The sequence below is a fragment of the Octopus bimaculoides genome, chromosome 7, assembly GCF_046866305.1.
Source record: "Octopus bimaculoides isolate indiv1 chromosome 7, ASM4686630v1, whole genome shotgun sequence".
NCBI lineage: Eukaryota > Metazoa > Mollusca > Cephalopoda > Octopoda > Octopodidae > Octopus > Octopus bimaculoides.
The window spans coordinates 15,274,565-15,292,931 of record NC_142934.1 but is presented as its reverse complement, the minus strand read 5'-3'; the positions used below and the strand labels follow the sequence as shown (position 1 = coordinate 15,292,931).

The following is an 18,367-nucleotide window of genomic DNA, read 5'->3' as shown; positions in this document are numbered from 1 at the left end:
GTCTATACTTTTCAGATGTCTGTCGATATTGATATTTAACTTAGTCAATATGAGATTTATTACATACTGGCTTAAAAAGCTGCATTCCATGTGGACTTTTAAGCTAGCTCCTGTGCGGGGCTAATCGGGCCTGTGTCCCAAAACTAAAGAGAGTAATTATAATAAAGCATTTATTGGTACCCTACTAATATGGTATTACTTTAAATTCAGTTTAAATGAAAAACTTGTGAGTTCACAAATTTTTGGAGTTCTTTGAAAATTTAAATACATATATATATGTATTTATATATAGTAGTTTTGTGTCTGTGTTTGTACCTCACCACCGCTTGATAACTGGTGTTGGTGTGTTTACATTCACGTAACCTAGCGGTTCGGTAAAAGGGAATAATAAAAAAAAGTACCAGGCACAAAAAAGAAAGAACTGATGATGATTTGTTCGATTTAAATTCTTCAAGGCAGTGCCCCAGCGTGGCCACAGTCTGACTACTGTCGAACCCCCCTCCCCACTAAATTCCACATTAAAACTTAAAGCTAAGGGAGGTAACTCTTGTACTACAGATTTGAAACCTCTCATGGTCGCTTTACTTGCTAGAAATAGCAGCCCAAATGGCTTTAAGTCAGATCCCAATGCTGGGTGTTCAAGAATCAAATGAAGGGCAGATCTTCAATCCCGGGATCAACCTGAGTGCAAAAATGTACAATATGTCCAGACTGAGATAGAGGGGTTCCAAACTGACGGACAGAATTTTGCTTTTATTAATATAGAAGATACGACACGTATATGATATATGAATAATATAAAGCCACATTAAAATACAAATCCTAAACAATAGTCATGTTTCTTCCATCATATAAGTTTTTACAGAAGTAAGGCAAAGAAAAGAAAGAGAAGAAAAAGGCATCAATGCAGGTCCAAATACTTCAATTGGTCGCACACCACAAAGATCAACGGAACCCACAGAAGCAAGCCAGCACGCTCGCAGCATTACCACAGGCGATGGCAAAGCTAAGGCATTGCAAAAGCCAAGCACCCTCCCCAACATCACCCGACACCTCGGTGAGCCAAGTTGCCAAGGATGACAAGAACTTCACGGTTAGTGGCCTACCCACTTCAAACGTCTCAGACGCCACAGGTTGGAAGAGATAATTCAGTGTCAGGTCCCAATACTTCAGGGTTTTGTTCTGTTTGGCTACAGAAGCAGTGACCCTCCCATTTACTACAGCATCCAGAATGTGGGAGGGAGCAAAAGAGTCACAGAATGTGGCAACCCAGATGAGGCACCGACCTCTAACCCAGGGACAGAGGGCAAGACCATCTGATCTGTTTCCATCATTATGTATATATAAATATTTAACTTACCTCTTTTGCAAATTTATAGAAAAGCTACGAGACAATGTGATGTTAAGAGCTACAGCTGCACTATCCTGTTTTGTTGAATGCTTATATTTATCTTATGTTTCTATTCTATACAACTATTGATTATTGCCAGAGTTTGACAGCATGAAATTTGTTTCTTAAGTGACGACATACTATTTTATTTCCAAAAATATTTTTGAACAAGAGAATGTCCTCTTGTCTGTTGCTAGTACTTTATCTCACAAACTAGGGAACAAAAATGAGAACAGAAATAGAGTGAGCTCCAGCAAGATTTAAACTTTAAAACAATTAGAAAGTCAATAAGACGCAATAAAACATCTAGTCCAACTTTTTCATTGTGGCCCACATAAATAACATTCAACAAAAAGAGCAATTACAAATAGCAGTCAACCCCCCCACAAATCATATTCTACTGACTTGAAAAATGAGATGCACAATGGACGATGTGGTCTTACATGCATTTTAAGGAACTTAACGGGATAATCACAGCTGGAACATCTTTAATCAAAGGTCTATTTGACGAGAGTTGACATGGGGTTAAATAACACCCTAAAAGTAAGTGGATCGTTAAATCATATCTAATTTAGTTGGCAACGAGGGAACTTCTACGGGGTTATTAAACCTGTTAGAAATTGCAGCTAAATGGTCCTCATAATTACACGGTACTACTCAAGCAGAGCGGACCCGAACGCGCTAGCTAGTCGTGAGTGGTCGATCCTACGAAAAGTGCGCGCGGGCGCACGAATACATGTGTGCGCGCGCGCGTATGCAAATTAGTAAATAATTTCTTTTAAACAAAGTAAATAATTTTTTTAAAATTACTTTTTTCTTTTCTAAACAACGTAGATAGGTAGAAGGAATAAAAATAACACACTATCTGTTTTTGTTAACTTCATACATTTTTTTTCTTTTAATTAAATTTTGTGAACAAAATAATTTTTATTTTCTAAACAACGTAAATAAATTTTAAAAAAGGTGCACATTGGGATTAGACACTGAGGGAAACTTGATATGCTAGAAATAACAGCTAAACGCAAAAAGAAAAAAAAAACTGTAACCTTTACCGTTCTCCCACGAATTCCCACACTTCATATCGTAATAATCACGGTACATTGGCTCATCAATATGTGACCATTTCATGTTACCACATGATCCACTTTTATATTTCAGTCTACGTTTTATCCGTGACCAGAATGGGCCACATATCCGTGAAAATCGTAGTTCCTGGCTCCACATTTTCAATGATTGCAGCTTCTAACGTTTCAGCCTTTCTATCAGTTATAATGTTGCAGGTAGCCCTTTTTCTGAGTGACATCGTAAAAGCCTATCACACAAAACTTTTCAACCATTCTGCCAACCTCATATTTCCTCTTGAAAAGCAGGCTTTCATCCACTTGTACAACGTGGTTCAGTCCACCTATTTTTTTCTTATCTTTCAGTAACATGGCTGAACATATTTCTCGGCAGTATTCGTACCATTGAATGGCCGTGTCGTTGCTAATATTGTTTCAACTCATGGAACAAGTTACTGGCAATTCAGATATAAAGTCTGCTATTATTTGAAATAGTGTAAACACTGTCAAGTGGCATTTCTCTAAAAAAGTATTTTTCCTTATAGAGATTGTTTTACTGCATGAATTACATCGCCAAATAACTCCGTCAATAGCACGTTGAAAAGATTGAATTTTCATTTGACGACAAGTACATTCTTTTTTTTGTTTTTTGTTTTTTGTGAAATTAATTTGTTTCCATAATTCAACACGGTGAAGACATTTTGGTAATATTGGCGAGAAGAGGTCAATGAAGAGGAAGAGCCGTTTACAGAGAGAGGTTGAAGAAAGAGGAATTGACCTCCCTCTACCAATTTGAAATGGAAAGACGGGCTTGGTTTTACCAGTTCCTCTTAATTTGACCTCTCTCTGTAAAGGGCTCGTCTTCTTTCTTGACCTCTTCCCGCCAATATTGTTCACAATTGAACTTAAGTTTTGAGTGTGCCGCGCAAATTTTTCGAAGCCCATATTCCGAAAATGTCTTCACCTCGTGTTGAATTATGGAAAAGGTTAAAGGGGGGATATCTTTCTGGATTTTTTGAAAGAAAACAAATTAATTGCACAAAAAAAAAAAAAAATCTACTTGTCGTCGTCAAATGAAAATTTTTGGTAAAAAGCGTGAAACTCGCAGTTCAACTTTCTGAGTAAATGCAAGATTTGGATTGTCCGCGTTTAGCTGTTATATTAGCAACGACACGGCCATTCAATGGTACGAATACTGCCGAGAAATATGTTCAGCCATGTTACTGAAAGATAAGAAAAAAATAGGTGGACTGAACCACGTTGTACAAGTGGATGAAAGCCTGCTTTTCAAGAGGAAATATGAGGTTGGCAGAATGGTTGAAAAGTTTTGTGTGATAGGCTTTTACGATGTCACTCAGAAAAAGGGCTACCTGCAACATTATAACTGATAGAAAGGCTGAAACGTTAGAAGCTGCAATCATTGAAAATGTGGAGCCAGGAACTACGATTTTCACGGATATGTGGCCCATTCTGGTCACGGATAAAACGTAGACTGAAATATAAAAGTGGATCATGTGGTAATATGAAATGGTCACATATTGATGAGCCAATGTACCGTGATTATTACGATATGAAGTGTGGGAATTCGTGGGAGAACGGTAAAGGTTACAGTTTTTTTTTCTTTTTGCGTTTAGCTGTTATTTCTAGCATATCAAGTTTCCCTCAGTGTCTAATCCCAATGTGCACCTTTTTTAAAATTTATTTACGTTGTTTAGAAAATAAAAATTATTTTGTTCACAAAATTTAATTAAAAGAAAAAAAATGTATGAAGTTAACAAAAACAGATAGTGTGTTATTTTTATTCCTTCTACCTATCTACGTTGTTTAGAAAAGAAAAAAGTAATTTTAAAAAAATTATTTACTTTGTTTAAAAGAAATTATTTACTAATTTGCATACGCGCGCGCGCACACATGTATTCATGCGCCCGCGCGCACTTTTCGTAGGATCGACCACTCACGACTAGCTAGCGCGTTCGGGTCCGCTCTGCTTGAGTAGTACCTAATTACACTCTATAGTTTTAAAAACAGCAGGACGCATAAGATAATGTGATCCTAGATACACTATCATTAAAAAAAGAACGTAAATTTAAAAAAAAATAACAAGACGAAAGACATTTAAGGAATGTTTTGATGGTAGGTATACCTGATGGTCTGGGGGTTAAAGAAAATAAACGTCATTCAACAAGCTAGAAATATGAGTCAAATGTTCATCAGACTGCACCCTACCGTCTTGGAAGGGGTACACAATTTGAGTAGTGTTAATCTTGTCCAAAGTAGGGACGGGACGCATACGTCAGGAATGCCTTTGTTAGGGAGTCCGTCCGGTCATAAAATAACATGGACCAAACAGCACTAACCTAAGAATAATAGAGATGATGACAATTAGTCAATAACTTGCCTTATACAAAACAAAAATGTTCGTACAATACCTCAAAAACAGCTACGTTTGTATAAATCATACAACAATTTACAAATCATATATAAATCGCTTGAAAAAAAAATTAAAAGAAATTAATACGAATGCCTCAGCTACTGTCAAAGCCTGTAAATCTATCGTGAATTTCTCGCATGTTTTATTTAATATATCCTTTGTACAATAGGCATAGGAGCCTGGAATTTTGGGGAAGTGGGTTAACCGATTATATCAACACCAGGTAGTTATTTCATCGACTCCGAAAGGATGAAAGGAAAAGCTGATCTCGGCAGAATATGAAATCAGAAATCGGATGGACAGGCGAATCGAAAGTAGAGGCAATACTAGCTGCATGTTTGAATGAATCTATCTATATGGAACAAGGAGGAATAGGGGTTTGTAGGTTAGCCAAGGGAGATCAATCTAATTTACAAATTAGATAACGCAAACAGGAAAATAGAACTCGTATACATACATATTAATAACCGGGAACAGTGTGGCTCAAGGACAGAGTTTCGTGCACTGAAATTTATCAAACTATCTAATTTGTAAATTACATATAACTGTGTAGACTTCAAGTTACCTCCCGGTAATCTGGAATTATTACACAAGTGAGTTGGTTTTAAGTTTCGTGATTTTGTCTTCTCATTGAACCGCCTGACTTTAAAAAAAAAATTTATAAGGGACTGTCATAAACTAGTTCAAAGAAGGCTTTTATTCAAACTTTATTCTGCTCGCCGTCTAATCCGTTAAACACGAATATCCAATGATTACGACGTGTTGTTTTATATTAGGCAAAGACAGTATCCATATATAAACATCATTCGACGCTATGCCACATTTTCGTACTATTATTTACGATTGTAGAGAGGAATTAACGATAGGATAATTCAGAACAGGGACCATTCTAAACATTTTAATAACATTTGTTTCTAATACATACACAAGGCCTGGTTTTGGGGGTTGGAGGCCAGCCGAGTACATCCCCCCTCACCCACTAATTGAGTGGTACTTTATTTTATCAATCTTGGAAGGAAGAATGATCAAGTTGACCTCGACAGTATTTGAACTCAATGTCAAGAGCTAGAACAAATACTGCAAAGCATATTTGCCTTATTGAGTAGAAAAGTGAGTGATGTAGGTGTCGAATATACGTTGTTTATAACCTAATATTTCGGTGTAACTATTTTCGTCAAATGAGATGCAACTTTTGAGAATATTTGTGATGTAAATGCTGATTTCTAATACAAAGCCACGGAACAGATTATAGGGACCGGGTATAATCGATTAAATAGACTCACCACTACTTTAGGCTTCAAGTGTATGATACAAACATTCAATGTTATAACCGGCTGATAGACTTTATGCGAGTAAAAAGCCTACAAAATAAAACTTATATTTTGAAATACCAATACACGCTCTGCCAACATCAGATCAGGTTGTAAAATTACACCATATATACACAGCGTGAAGAATAAGTGAAGAAATTAACAATGGGATGTGACTTCTACTGAATTCAGTAAAGCTTTCTTTTTCTAATATATATTTTGATGTCTAAAATACAGCTGTTTAAGCCGATTTTTTATTTTGGCGCTTCTTTAGAAGTGCACCTCTCCAAGAAAATGGCGATTACTTGTTAAAAAATTACGAAAATGGGAAATATATCCAAAATAAATGAAGCATGCCAAAAATTAGGAAGATTCATCTAATTTTAAATATTTTACAACAAAAAAATATTATACGGAAAACGGGCACTCGCGAATATAAACAAACGTGTCAGACGATAATTTATTTTTATCAGTCAGATATTATTAATGATACAAGCGGCCCGACAATATCGTCTGCGAATTGTAAGAAGACCATTTCACAACCTTTTTCTTAAAAATAGTCAGTTAATAACTGATATATACTATTATGTCAAATTTTGTGACTGAACGGGAAATATCACATCATAAAATGGGCAAAGCAAAAGCGAGTCCACACCACCTAACCCTAACCAGTGAGCGCATTAAAAAAATCTGATTAAAAACTATCAAGAATTTGGAAACTTTATTGTCGGGCCCCTCCTATCATAATTCTGAAATAATACTATTTACATTGTGATTCAACTTTTTTTTTTTTTTTTCAGGCTTAACTGTAAACTAATAATTGGGGGATATTTTTCTGAAAGTATGTTAATAGCTGTTCTTTAAACAATTTATCTTTTTTTACAGAAACCCACATTCGGCTACGGAGATTCTGAATCTTTTCTTTTTCTTTTTGGAAAATTAAAATAAAATAAAAATTGCCTACTTAAATACAGAGGTCCGGATGCATCTACGTAACGATAGGTTTTTACTGTGAATATTCGTTATGGTTAGTTTTAGGTTTAGGGTTACGTAGATGTGTCGGAACTTTTTATTTAATGACAAATAGAGACAATACAGGTAAAAAAATCTTTTAGCGTGAAAGCATCTGTATATTATTATTTAATACAGGCAATATAGATAAAGAAATACTGAGAAAGTGGGCAAAATTACGGTATGAGTACCGTTACTGTCAAACTGGAGCACGTGCTTTTGTTTACATTTGAAGAAGAAGATCGTCGGTTTCCTTAAAATATCTTTATATATGTGAGGTGGGGGGAAGGGTTTTCTTTTCAAGTCGGCGAAAAACCGAGACAGAGAGAACGTGATTGGAACGGGGAAGTTCTTTTGAAGTTGGCGTTCCGTCTGTGTGTGTGTGTGTGCTACAATTTTGTTCCTGCTGCTAACTTTTTCTTTCTCTCGGTTTATGTTTGGTAAATTTTCAGATTAACACCTGCACTATTTTCACTAGGATGTTAGGGTTAGGGTTTTAGGGTTAGGTTTTAGGGTTAAGGAATTCCGTCCGTAACCCTAAAACTAACCCTAAAACCCTAACCCTGACTCTAAAACCATAACCCTAACACCCTAGTGAAGATCGTGCAGGTGTTAATCTGAAAATTTACCTAATTTTTTTTATGTTAGTTGGCAATTTTATGATCAGATTCATAGATACGTTTTATTAATTTTTTTTCGTTTATATTATTTGTTTCGAAATGTATTATATAAATACAGGCCTGTAATTCAATTCTTCCTAAAGCCATAAATGAAACTCTGGGCATTTACCATGAAAGAGTTGGCCACACCATCCACAACATTCTGGACATGAGAAAGCTTTCCACAAAATGAGTGCCGAAATGCCTGAATGTGATTTTGAACCAGTTTGCAGCAGGAGAGGCTATTTTTATGGTTCATTTAGTCACCATGGATGAAACTTAGCTTGATCATTATGATCCCTAGACCAAGCAGCAATCAATGGAGTGGTGCCACAATAGTTTACCACGTCGCAAGTTTTGAACCCAGAAGTCAACTAGAAAAATTCTGGTTTCAGTGTTCTGATACAAAGACGGAGTTCTCCTCATAAAATACTGGCCAAAGGGTTGTACCTATAACACAGAATACTACATGTCTCTGTTGGATGAACAACAGGATGTTTTGAAGCAGAAACGCCATGGAAAGCTGAGCTGTGGTGCCTTGTTTTTGCAGGACAATGTACCAGCACACACAGTACATGAAACTCTACAGAAAATTGGCTTCAAATTGGTAGACCACCTACCTTACTCTCCTGATGTGGCCCCCTCTGACATCTCAAGGGAACGAAATTTGACTCTGATTTGAAGGTCATTGCTGCTACAGAGACCTGGTTGGAGGCCCAACCTTCCGAGTTCTTTTACAGGACTTGGGAAAACTGAAGGACTGCTGCAATGAGTGCATAAATCTGAGAGGGGAATACATTGAATAAAATCATAATTAACTGATTCTCTTGTATCTCATTTTACCCAAAGCCAGGAACTTTTCAGCACCCACTTGTGTGTGTGTATTTATATATACAACATGCATATTATTATTATTATTATTATTCGGTGGCACGTGTAAGGACATTCGAGCGAGATCGTTGCCAGTGCCGCTGGACTGGCTCCCGTGCAGGTGGTACGTAAAAGACACCATTTTGAGCGTGGCCGTTGCCAGTACCGCCTGACTGGCCTTCGTGCAGGTGGCATGTAAAAGCACCCACTACACTCTCAGAGTGGTTGGTGTTAGGAAGGGCATCTAGCTGTAGAAACTCTGCTAAATCAGATTGGAACCTGGTGTAGCCATCTGGTTCACCAGTTCTCAGTCAAATCGTCCAACCCATGCTCACATGGAAAGCAGGCGTTAAACGATGATGATGATTATTATTATTATTAAGGTCGTGAGCATGCTGAATTGCTTGCACATCAAGCAAAATGCTTAGTAGCATTTCATTTATCTTTACATCTTGATTTCAAATTCCATCAAGGAATTAGGGTCAATGAAATAGGTTCCCGTATAGGACTGTGGGTTAATATAATTGAGTACCCACTTTCCACACAGTTTCAGGCCTTGTGCCTGTAATAGAAACGATTTTTTTTATTTATTTGTTGTTGATTCATTCTTTCTGTTTTATTTTGAAGATCTATTACTATGTTGAAGTCAGTGTTCTTCCATGGAAAGACAGCAAGAATACATCACTTATGGAATTATGGAGCAATAAAACCAGTAATATACAATGGTATCTAGTAACAACAATATTTTTTACTTATTTACTTATATCTTTGGCGATATATTGTGTTTGAGAAAACCTGTCAAGCCAAGGGAGATTGTAGTCATGGCTGATGCCAGTGTTACATAACTGGCACCCATGTCGATGGCTCGTAAAATGCACCCATTACATTCTTGGAGTGGTTAGTATTAGGAAGGGCATCCAGCTGTAGAAACCATGCCAAATCAGACTGGAACCTGTTGTAGCTCTCCAGCTTACCAGTTTTTAGTCAAACCGTCCAACCCATGGCAGCATATATATATATATGAGGCAGGTACTGAAAAGTATCTGGCATTAAGGGTATCATGAAAGGCCTGGTTGGAGGCCCAACCTTCTAAGTTCTTTCACAGGGCTTAGAAAAACTGAAGGACTGCTGCAATAAGTGTATGAATCTGAGAGGAGAATACTTTAAATAAAATCATAATTAACTGATCCTCTTCGGTTTTCTGTTACCCAAAGCCAGAAATTTTTCAGCACCCCCTTAATATATATATGTAACCAGCTTTATGAGCCTATGACTTCAGACCAATCTTTGATCATCATCATCCTTTAACGTCCTTTTCATATACTGGTATGGGTTGAATGGTTCAACCATATCTGGCAAACTGGAGAGCTGCACCAGGTTCCAGTATCATTTGGCTTGGTTTCTACAGCTGGATGCCCTTCCTTATGCTAACCATTTTACAGCAGTGGTGCTTTTTATGTGGCATTGATACAAGACTCTTGCAGGCCAAAGCTCTTCATCAGGGGGAGCGACGTTAACACTTCTGCTGTGGAGGACATTTCTTCTTGTATAAGTGGAAGCATTGCCATGTAGTTAAGAAATTCACTTTACAATTATGTGATTCCAGATTTGATCCTTCTGCAAGGTGCTCTGGGTAAATGTTTTCTGTAATAGTGTTGGGTTTAACCATGCCTCATAAATAAAACTGAGTGAACGACTATCAGATGTACTGTACCTATTCTTGGGTGGTAGAATCTATCACCTAGTTTAACATGATCACCTGGACTCTAGGTGTCATTAGTGTTGTCCACTTTGTTGCAAGCATTTGAACTAAGTCTGTGATTCTAAAACTCAGTGCTAGTATAGTATCTGGTCTACCAGGGTGTCAAACATGGTTATCTATCTTATCTTTCAGATAGTTCAGAAATTAAAAAACTTTAGATATTTCAGAGATCATTTTTTTTTTTCAGAATCATAGTTTTAGCATCTAACTATGATCACTCAATGGCCTGAGTGTGTACTCCGGACACTGGATCCACATAATGTCGTTGATGGTTCACTGTCAGATGGTGATAACCTATGGCATTTAAATTATTATAAGCGGGCCACTCATCTGAATGAATTAGTGAACCTTTTTCACATTCTCTCTCAATAATTGGGATCAGACTATTCCCGTCATACCATTCCACACAAAAGCATCGTCAGTCTGAGCTTTGTTTGAGACCGAAAACCTATGGCCGATCAAGTCTACATCCATGGTTCCTTTCGTTTTGTTGTTCTGCATTACTGTCTTCGAAGAGAGGAGCATTGTCACCATTCAGCAATCTTTCTCACTTGTATTTTTGTCGACCAGTAAATCTTGCTTCGTCGATCTGAATGGGATTATCGTTTGTTCCAACTATTTTCCCTTGTCGTTCATGATAAACTATGGCTCCACATACCTCGCGGCACATATTGAACCAATCAGTTATTGTATTTTTAGATTTTCCTGTTAGAGTCACTGCTGTAGTCAATGGTATATCCATGACAAAGAAAAATATTAGTTCTAAAATCTCACTCAGGCTAAGCTTGCAGTTTAATTTATTGTTCATATCCGTATAAGGGAAAAATTGGTTTTCTTTATTAACTGAACATTTAAGGTAGATAACACTGGCTATACTGTTTGACAACGTGGTAGACCGCATACTATACTAGCACTTAAGACTCAATATTTTGAAATGCTGTTGCCTACTGTAACAGTCCAGAGCTCATAGTGTCTTCTGAAGGCTTTTTCCATCCAGTCGCAAAGAAAGATTACAAAAATTAATAAAAGGCAATATCCTTTCTTTTCTGACTAATCTGTAAAAAAATATATGCATTTTTTTGAGATTTATTTCATTTTGTTTTGTAGGCTACCATCATTCTGCTGACTCTTTTTCTCTTCCTGAAAATGTTAGGCTCAAGTTCTCAAAATTATCTGGAGGGTCTGTTGATCTGACAAAAGATGAACAATCAGGGATTGCCCAAATTACTTTGAATCAACCTCAGTATAAAAATGCTTTCTCAGGTGAGTAGACACACTATTACTTTAATAATATTTTTTCTCAATATAAATGAAGTATTTTGTTGTGGCAGTTGATAGAGCCTTGAACAATTGATATATCTGAAGAAGGTTGAATAGGAATTAAATTAAAACCTGGAGACCATTAATGAATCTTAATGGTTTCAAATTTTGGCACAAGACCAGCAACTTCGGGGAAGGAGGTAAGTCAATTACATTCACCCCAGTGTGCAACTGGTACTTATTTTATCGACCCCCCACCTCCACCAAAAAAAAAAGAACGAAAGGCAAAGTTGACCTCAGTGGAATTTGAACTCTGAACATAAAGACAGATGAAATGCCTCTAAGTATTTTACCTGGCATGTTAATGATTCTACCAGCATGTTGCCGTTTACTGATTCTTATTGTCAAGAATTTGGAACAAAATAAAACCAAAGACTTATTACATGGTAATGGTGATGAATGGGTCTCTGTTGTTTAACAATGAGAATTCAATTTTCAATCAACTGAATTAATGTGCAAGTGACTAAGTGCATGTCCACAGACATGTAAACCCTTAACATAACTCTCACATAGAATCAACATGATACAGTGTGTGACAGGGCTGATCCTTTTGAATTATAGACGCACTCCACCTGATGAGATTCTATGCTGTTTCTTGCAACCCAGTTTCACACACATAGTATGGGCAAGCATGAGGCTGTACAAAATGACATTCAGCCACAATGTAGAATTGAATCTAAAGCATCATAGATGTGAACTGAACTTATTAACCATTTGACCATAATGTACCTATTATATTGCTATACAATAAAGCTAGTAATCATCCTTTCTACTGTAGACACAAAGTTTGTGGGAAGGAACTAGTCAATTACATTGACCCCAGTGTTTGACTAGTACTTAATTTATCAACCCCAAAAGGATGAAAGGAAAAGTCGACCTTGGTGGAATTTGAACTCTCACAAAATCATGTCTCTAATAATGCACCACCACCACCACCAATAATAATAATAATAAGCTTTTCTACTACAATCACAAGGCCTGAAATTTGGGAGAGGGGACTAGCTGATTACATCAACCCAGTGTTATCATTGGTACTTAATTTATTGATCCCGAAAGGATGAAAGGTAAAGTCGACCTTGGTAAAATTTGAAAATAATAATGATGGATTAACCATTAAGCAATATAATCACATGCTTAGGGAGTCAAGGGAAGTAGCAGCACCTCAGGAATGGTGAATGGTTTACAGCATAAAAAAAAATCTCTTTAACCTTGCTAAAATAATGTTTGAAGTGTTTTATATGATCGGAAATATAATTTCGAAATGTTCATGGTGTCATATTGAGAAACTGGTCAAAGACTTTGCAATTATAAAAAGTAGGAGTAAACTTTTCAAATATAAATAAAGTGGAGGGATACAAAATAAGCATTTTTTTTTCTATCTTACTGTTAGTATTGATTCATTTAAAAATATAAAAATTGATTTTATGATTTCTCATTGTTTATTCTTTGAATTACATATATATAGGGTCACCAAAATCTTTTAAGGGCTTAAGGGCTCAATGAGTCTTAACCTGGCCCTGACTGGAGGCCCCCATTGTAGGGCTGGCCTAGGGTACTGGCTCTGCATGTGTCTAAGATAAAACCAATATATGCTTGCAGTTTTTTTTTCTGTTATATGTATTTGTTTTCTTTTCTTTTAGGAAAGATGATGTTGGACCTGTTTGATGCCATTAATGAATTAGAAAACTGGAAATCTGGTAAAGGATTGCTGATGGCTGGAGCTGCGAATACATTCTGTTCTGGTGGTGATTTAAAGGCAGTTACAAATATGACTGATTCTGGTGAAGAAATGTCATCTTTGATGCAAAATGCCCTCACTAAACTCAGTAGACTTCCACTTATTAGTGTGGCATTAATTGAAGGAGTTGCTTTAGGAGGTGGTGCTGAGTTAACCACTGCCTGTGACTTTAGAATCATGGCACCAAAAGCAAAGATTGGATTTGTTCAAGTTCATATGGGCGTGATAACTGGCTGGGGTGGAGGGACTCGACTGGTCAAACTCATTGGACACACTTCTGCATTAGATTTATTTAGCACTGGAAAGATAATTAATTCCTCAACTGCACTGGCACTTGGTCTTGTTGACCATATTGTCAAAGATGGTGAAAATGCAATAGAAGCAGCCAAGGAATGGTTGAGTAAGAGGTGTCGTGGTCACTCTTCTGTGACAAGGTCAATTAAATCAATGGTGAGCCATGCTGGTACAGAAGACGTTCAGTCATCTTTAAATCATGAAAGAAAACTTTTTTCAAAATTATGGGGAGGTCCTTTATTTCTAGAAGCTCTAAAGAAAAATATAAAACATAAATCTTAATTCATTTGAAAATACAATTGCAGCATGGAAGGTGTTTATAAGTCATTTAAAAATCACACAAAAACCGTTAGATTCACATACATATGTATGTGCATGCATGCATGCATACATACATACATACACACACACACACACTATGAACTAATTGTTATTTTATCAGTGAACAGGTCCCGGTTTCAGAGCGACGAAAATATTTTGACAAATTAAATTTATATGTTGAAGTGAATCTAATGGTTTTCATGTGTTTTTAAATGACTTATAAACATCTTCCATGCTGCAATTGTTTTTGTTTTAATACATGATCTTAGATCAGGTCACTTGCTATGCAAGTACGTCTCCGTAATATTTAAAAATAAGATTCTCTTTATTTCTTTTATTTTTATTCAGTTAATAGTTTCCAAATAGAAATTTTGTGAGATTAACTATTACATGTAAAACGAATGCTGTTAAAATAATTGGTTGTGAAATGTTTGTACTGAACATTCTAAGATTGTAAACATTGAAAATTGCCTTATTAAATGAATACATGATAGCTAACCTTAAGCACACTGCATTTTCTCTAGAATTGTTTCCCCTACCCTGTTACTACAGGGTAGAAAATTCATACTGTGACATGATGCACTTACGATGTGCTGAGGGTTAAAGAGAGTTTATTATACCTGTAAATAATGTAGAATATTTGAAATGGGTTGAAATGGAATGAAATTATTTGTGGAATATATTCTGAATAAATACAATTTGTATTTATGTATATAAAATTTCACGCATGCACACACACACACACACACATACATTCTCACTCTCTCTCTCTCTCTCTCTCTCACATATACACACTTTAAACTGTAAGTGGATCTCTGTGTGTATGTGTATATTGGGTTGTCAAATACATTCATTTGTTTTTTCCATTTTATTTTAATCATTATTTTTCTTCAGTGATTTTAACAAATCAGTCAATAATATACGTTTTCCAATGTTCATGAATTCTTCAAAACATTCCACTTGTTGCTTGATGGTAGAACTTACCAGATCATGAACTGAAGAATTCATTGAATCATGTTCTGTTTTTGTCCTGTGTCATTGTTGAATAAAATGTCTCACAGACTTTTGGAGAGTAACCGTAAAAAAATCGTAATCTGAAGGCACTTTATCAGAATACATTTCCTGCAGTATGTATGTATGTATATATATATATATATATATATATATATGAGGGGCACTGAAAAGTTCCTGCCTTTGGGTAAAAGAAAATACAGGAGGATCAGTTAATTATGACATCATTCAACATATTCCCCTCTAAGACTCACATACTCATTGCAGGGTTCCTTCAGTTTTCTAACCTCTGTAAAAGAACTCAGAAGGTTGGGCCTTCAACCAGGCCATTTGTGATACCCTTAAAGCCAGGAACTTTTCAGCAGCCTCTTGTGTATATGTGTGTGTGTGTGTATAAAATTAATATAAACACCAGTCTGCAATGTTTCACAAAAAAGGAGAATTATAATTGTCACTAAATGTGACTAGGGTGTCAAAAAACATTGCTAGAAATAAGGTCTAATGTGCTCTAATGCTGTAGTTAATGCACATGGATGAAAACATATACGCTAATTGTCAAAAAAATGCCAACCAAGAATTGTTAATATGTAGAATATATGTAGTTTTTTTTAATTGAAACTGAAGATTGCAATAGCATGAAACTCAGGTTGTAGCACAAACTTCTATTTCATTTTCAGTTAAAAAGAAAAGCATCCTTTACAACATGTATTGAGCACTCTTTTCTAATTAGTCTGATATAAAGTAATGTACACACACACGGCGAGCTTCTATATTGTTTCCATCTATCAAATTCACTCACAAGGCATTGGTTGGCCAAAAGCTGTATTAGAAACCCAAGATGCCATGCAGTAGGACTGAACCAGAAATCATGTGATTGTAAAGCAAACTTCTTAATCACACAGCCATGTCTACAACTACACCACACAATTATAAAGGAATTTAAAATTCCAGGTTTCTTTTAAAGAAGTGTTGTTTGAGTTTTCTAAATTTCATCTACTTTGTTGTTGGCCAGCCGAAGTTTGCATAGAAGATATTTGTCCAAGGTGTCTACATTTATATTTAGTGGCTAAACTACACATAGTTATCTAACTTATCAAAGTAATCTATACAATCAATGTGAGTTCCAAGTGGCTGCTTGACCTAAAAATTAAACTCAGCAAATATCTCTCGTATCTCATCCTGTTATCTTTAAAAAGAAGACGACACATTAAATAATATGGGACACATCTGATTTCTTCTCACACCTCAGGATAGCTATGAAAATATGCATATATAAAACTGGATGTTCCTGCTCCATTATTAGAAACATGTCAATATTATTTTTCTTAATAAGGAGGTGAGCTGGCAGATAGATCATTTCTGCACCAGGCAAAGTGCTTAGTAGCACCCATCTTTATGTTCGAAGTTCAAATTCCACTGAGGTTGACTTTGCCTTTCATCCTTTCAGGGTTGATTAAATAAGCATGGACAGTCTGTCACAAACTAAAGAAAGTCTGGAACTCCAAATTGCCCAGGCAAGCTGTTCATTGCACCTGTTGAATCAGTGCTATTATATCATAATGAAACATGGACACTGGTAAAGAAATGATCAAACAAGCTAAATGGATGCTGCACAAGGACGTTACAAATGGTTCTAAATGTGATATGACAGCAACATATGAAAAATAAATACCACTATGAAGACCGGCTGAAAGAGAGAAGATTGGGCAAAGATGGCTGCGACTATCTGGTCGTTGTGTGTGCCACCCTGAACTGGAAGCATCTAAATTAATCTTGTGGAACCCACTTCATGGTGATGTAAGCAGAGGAAAATATCATCACACTTACATCAGCCAGTGCTTGATAGCCATCTGAGGCCAAATCAAAGTGGATTTAGACCAGGGAGATCCACAACATTTCAAATCTTAGTCCTGAGGCATATCATAAGAGTTAAATCAAAACAGCTACCTGCCATTATAACCTTTGTGGACTTCAGCAAAGCATTTTGACAGCATCCATTGTTACAAAATGTTGAAGATCCTTTGAGCATAAGGCATTCCAAAAGAATGAGTTCTTGCCATTGCAAAGACCTATGAGAAGACCAGAGCTCATGTGCTGTCATCTGATGGAGAAATGAAATTCCTTCAGAATAGCTGTCCCATATATGTTGGAATTTGCCCAATTTTGTCAGGATTTTTTCTTTTTTTCATGCATGGCAAAACAATAAAGGGAAGCTTTTTAAAAACAAAAGTCTTAAAAATTCATGTCTTTTAAATGTTTATCCTTCCACCCCACTCCCACTCATCGTACTTTTGGAATAGCAACAACCACTAAAATGATATGTATTTTCTTTTTCATAATTTTCATCATTTTATCATATTCTACATTCTGAAACATTTTCTAACTCACGTTAAAGAAAAAAAAAAAATCTTACCCCTCTTCCCTCCTTCATTTTACTTTACACAATGGAGGAAAAGTCAAACACTGCAAGTGAATGTGTGAGAAAAAAAATTGAATTTTAAGAAGTGTAACTATAAAACAACATCTGCAATCGTTTATTTAAACTCTCTCAGCCAACTCATCAGATTCAATTACATGCAATAGATGGCTTTTGAGATTTAAATTTGCTAATTTTCCAAGATTTTAATTCTTGTGTATGAATTGCTTGAATGGAACAAATGGTCAACACAGAACTCTATGTTCAACAGATGGAATGACTCAACATGGCTCTTCAAAAGTAAAGACCTAATCGGCAGCATGGAGTTCTTCTGCTGCACGACAACGCCCACCTTCATATCGCCAATATGGACAAGGAAGCCATTGAAACGCATGGCTGGGAAGTGCTGCCACACCCGCCACACTCTCCTCATTTGACACCAACGGATTTCCACCTCTTTCGATCTCTTTCAAATGCTTTGTGCAGAGTTTCGTTCGGTACTGATGCAGGATTGAGAGCATGGTTGGATCAATTTTTCGATTCAAAATCAGGTGATTTCGACCAACGAGATATTGAAAATCTTGTTGAACGTTGGGAAGAAGTTGTGAACAGCAAGGATGAATACATTATTGATTAATTAGTTGTTATTTTTTATTAAACCTTTAGAAAAATTTAAATTTAAAAAAAACTGGCAGGAACTTAGTTGCCAACCCAATATAAACTCATAAAAAATCCTATAGAAAGCTACTCAGTCTTGTTGGTATTTACTTTAG

General features: G+C 36.2%; 2 protein-coding genes across 25 annotated transcripts in view; one reads left to right on the top strand and one right to left on the bottom strand.

Moving 5' to 3' along the window:
• Window positions 1-6,304, bottom strand: part of LOC106867392 (fatty-acid amide hydrolase 1) — a 30,063-nt gene extending 23,759 nt beyond the window's left edge. For 2 of the 9 annotated variants that reach the window (XM_089354838.1, XM_089354839.1), the window contains exon 1: window positions 2,443-3,112. The gene's annotated coding sequence lies outside the window, so the exon portion shown is untranslated. Of the gene's footprint in view, window positions 1-1,360; window positions 1,501-1,833; window positions 1,969-2,442; window positions 3,113-4,594; window positions 4,809-5,339; window positions 5,480-6,165 lie in introns of those variants that run through there. The other 7 variants (XM_014912250.3, XM_089354840.1, XM_089354837.1 and 4 more) reach the window with 6 other exon arrangements.
• Window positions 670-15,230, top strand: LOC106867393 (ethylmalonyl-CoA decarboxylase). 16 transcript variants are annotated; one of them, XM_089354841.1, is made up of 4 exons: window positions 670-1,093; window positions 9,360-9,457; window positions 11,648-11,757; window positions 13,455-15,230. In XM_089354841.1, the coding sequence occupies exons 1-4, from the start codon at window positions 905-907 to the stop codon at window positions 14,126-14,128; spliced, it is 1,071 nt and encodes a 356-aa protein (XP_089210967.1). In that variant the 5' UTR covers window positions 670-904; the 3' UTR covers window positions 14,129-15,230. The 16 variants fall into 16 exon arrangements, with proteins under 16 accessions (XP_089210967.1, XP_052825233.2, XP_089210970.1 ...); XM_052969273.2 differs by having other exon boundaries at window positions 956-1,093; window positions 11,602-11,757; window positions 13,455-14,671; XM_089354844.1 differs by lacking the exon at window positions 670-1,093 and adding an exon at window positions 1,803-1,933.
• Window positions 15,231-18,367: the final 3,137 nt, after the last annotated feature.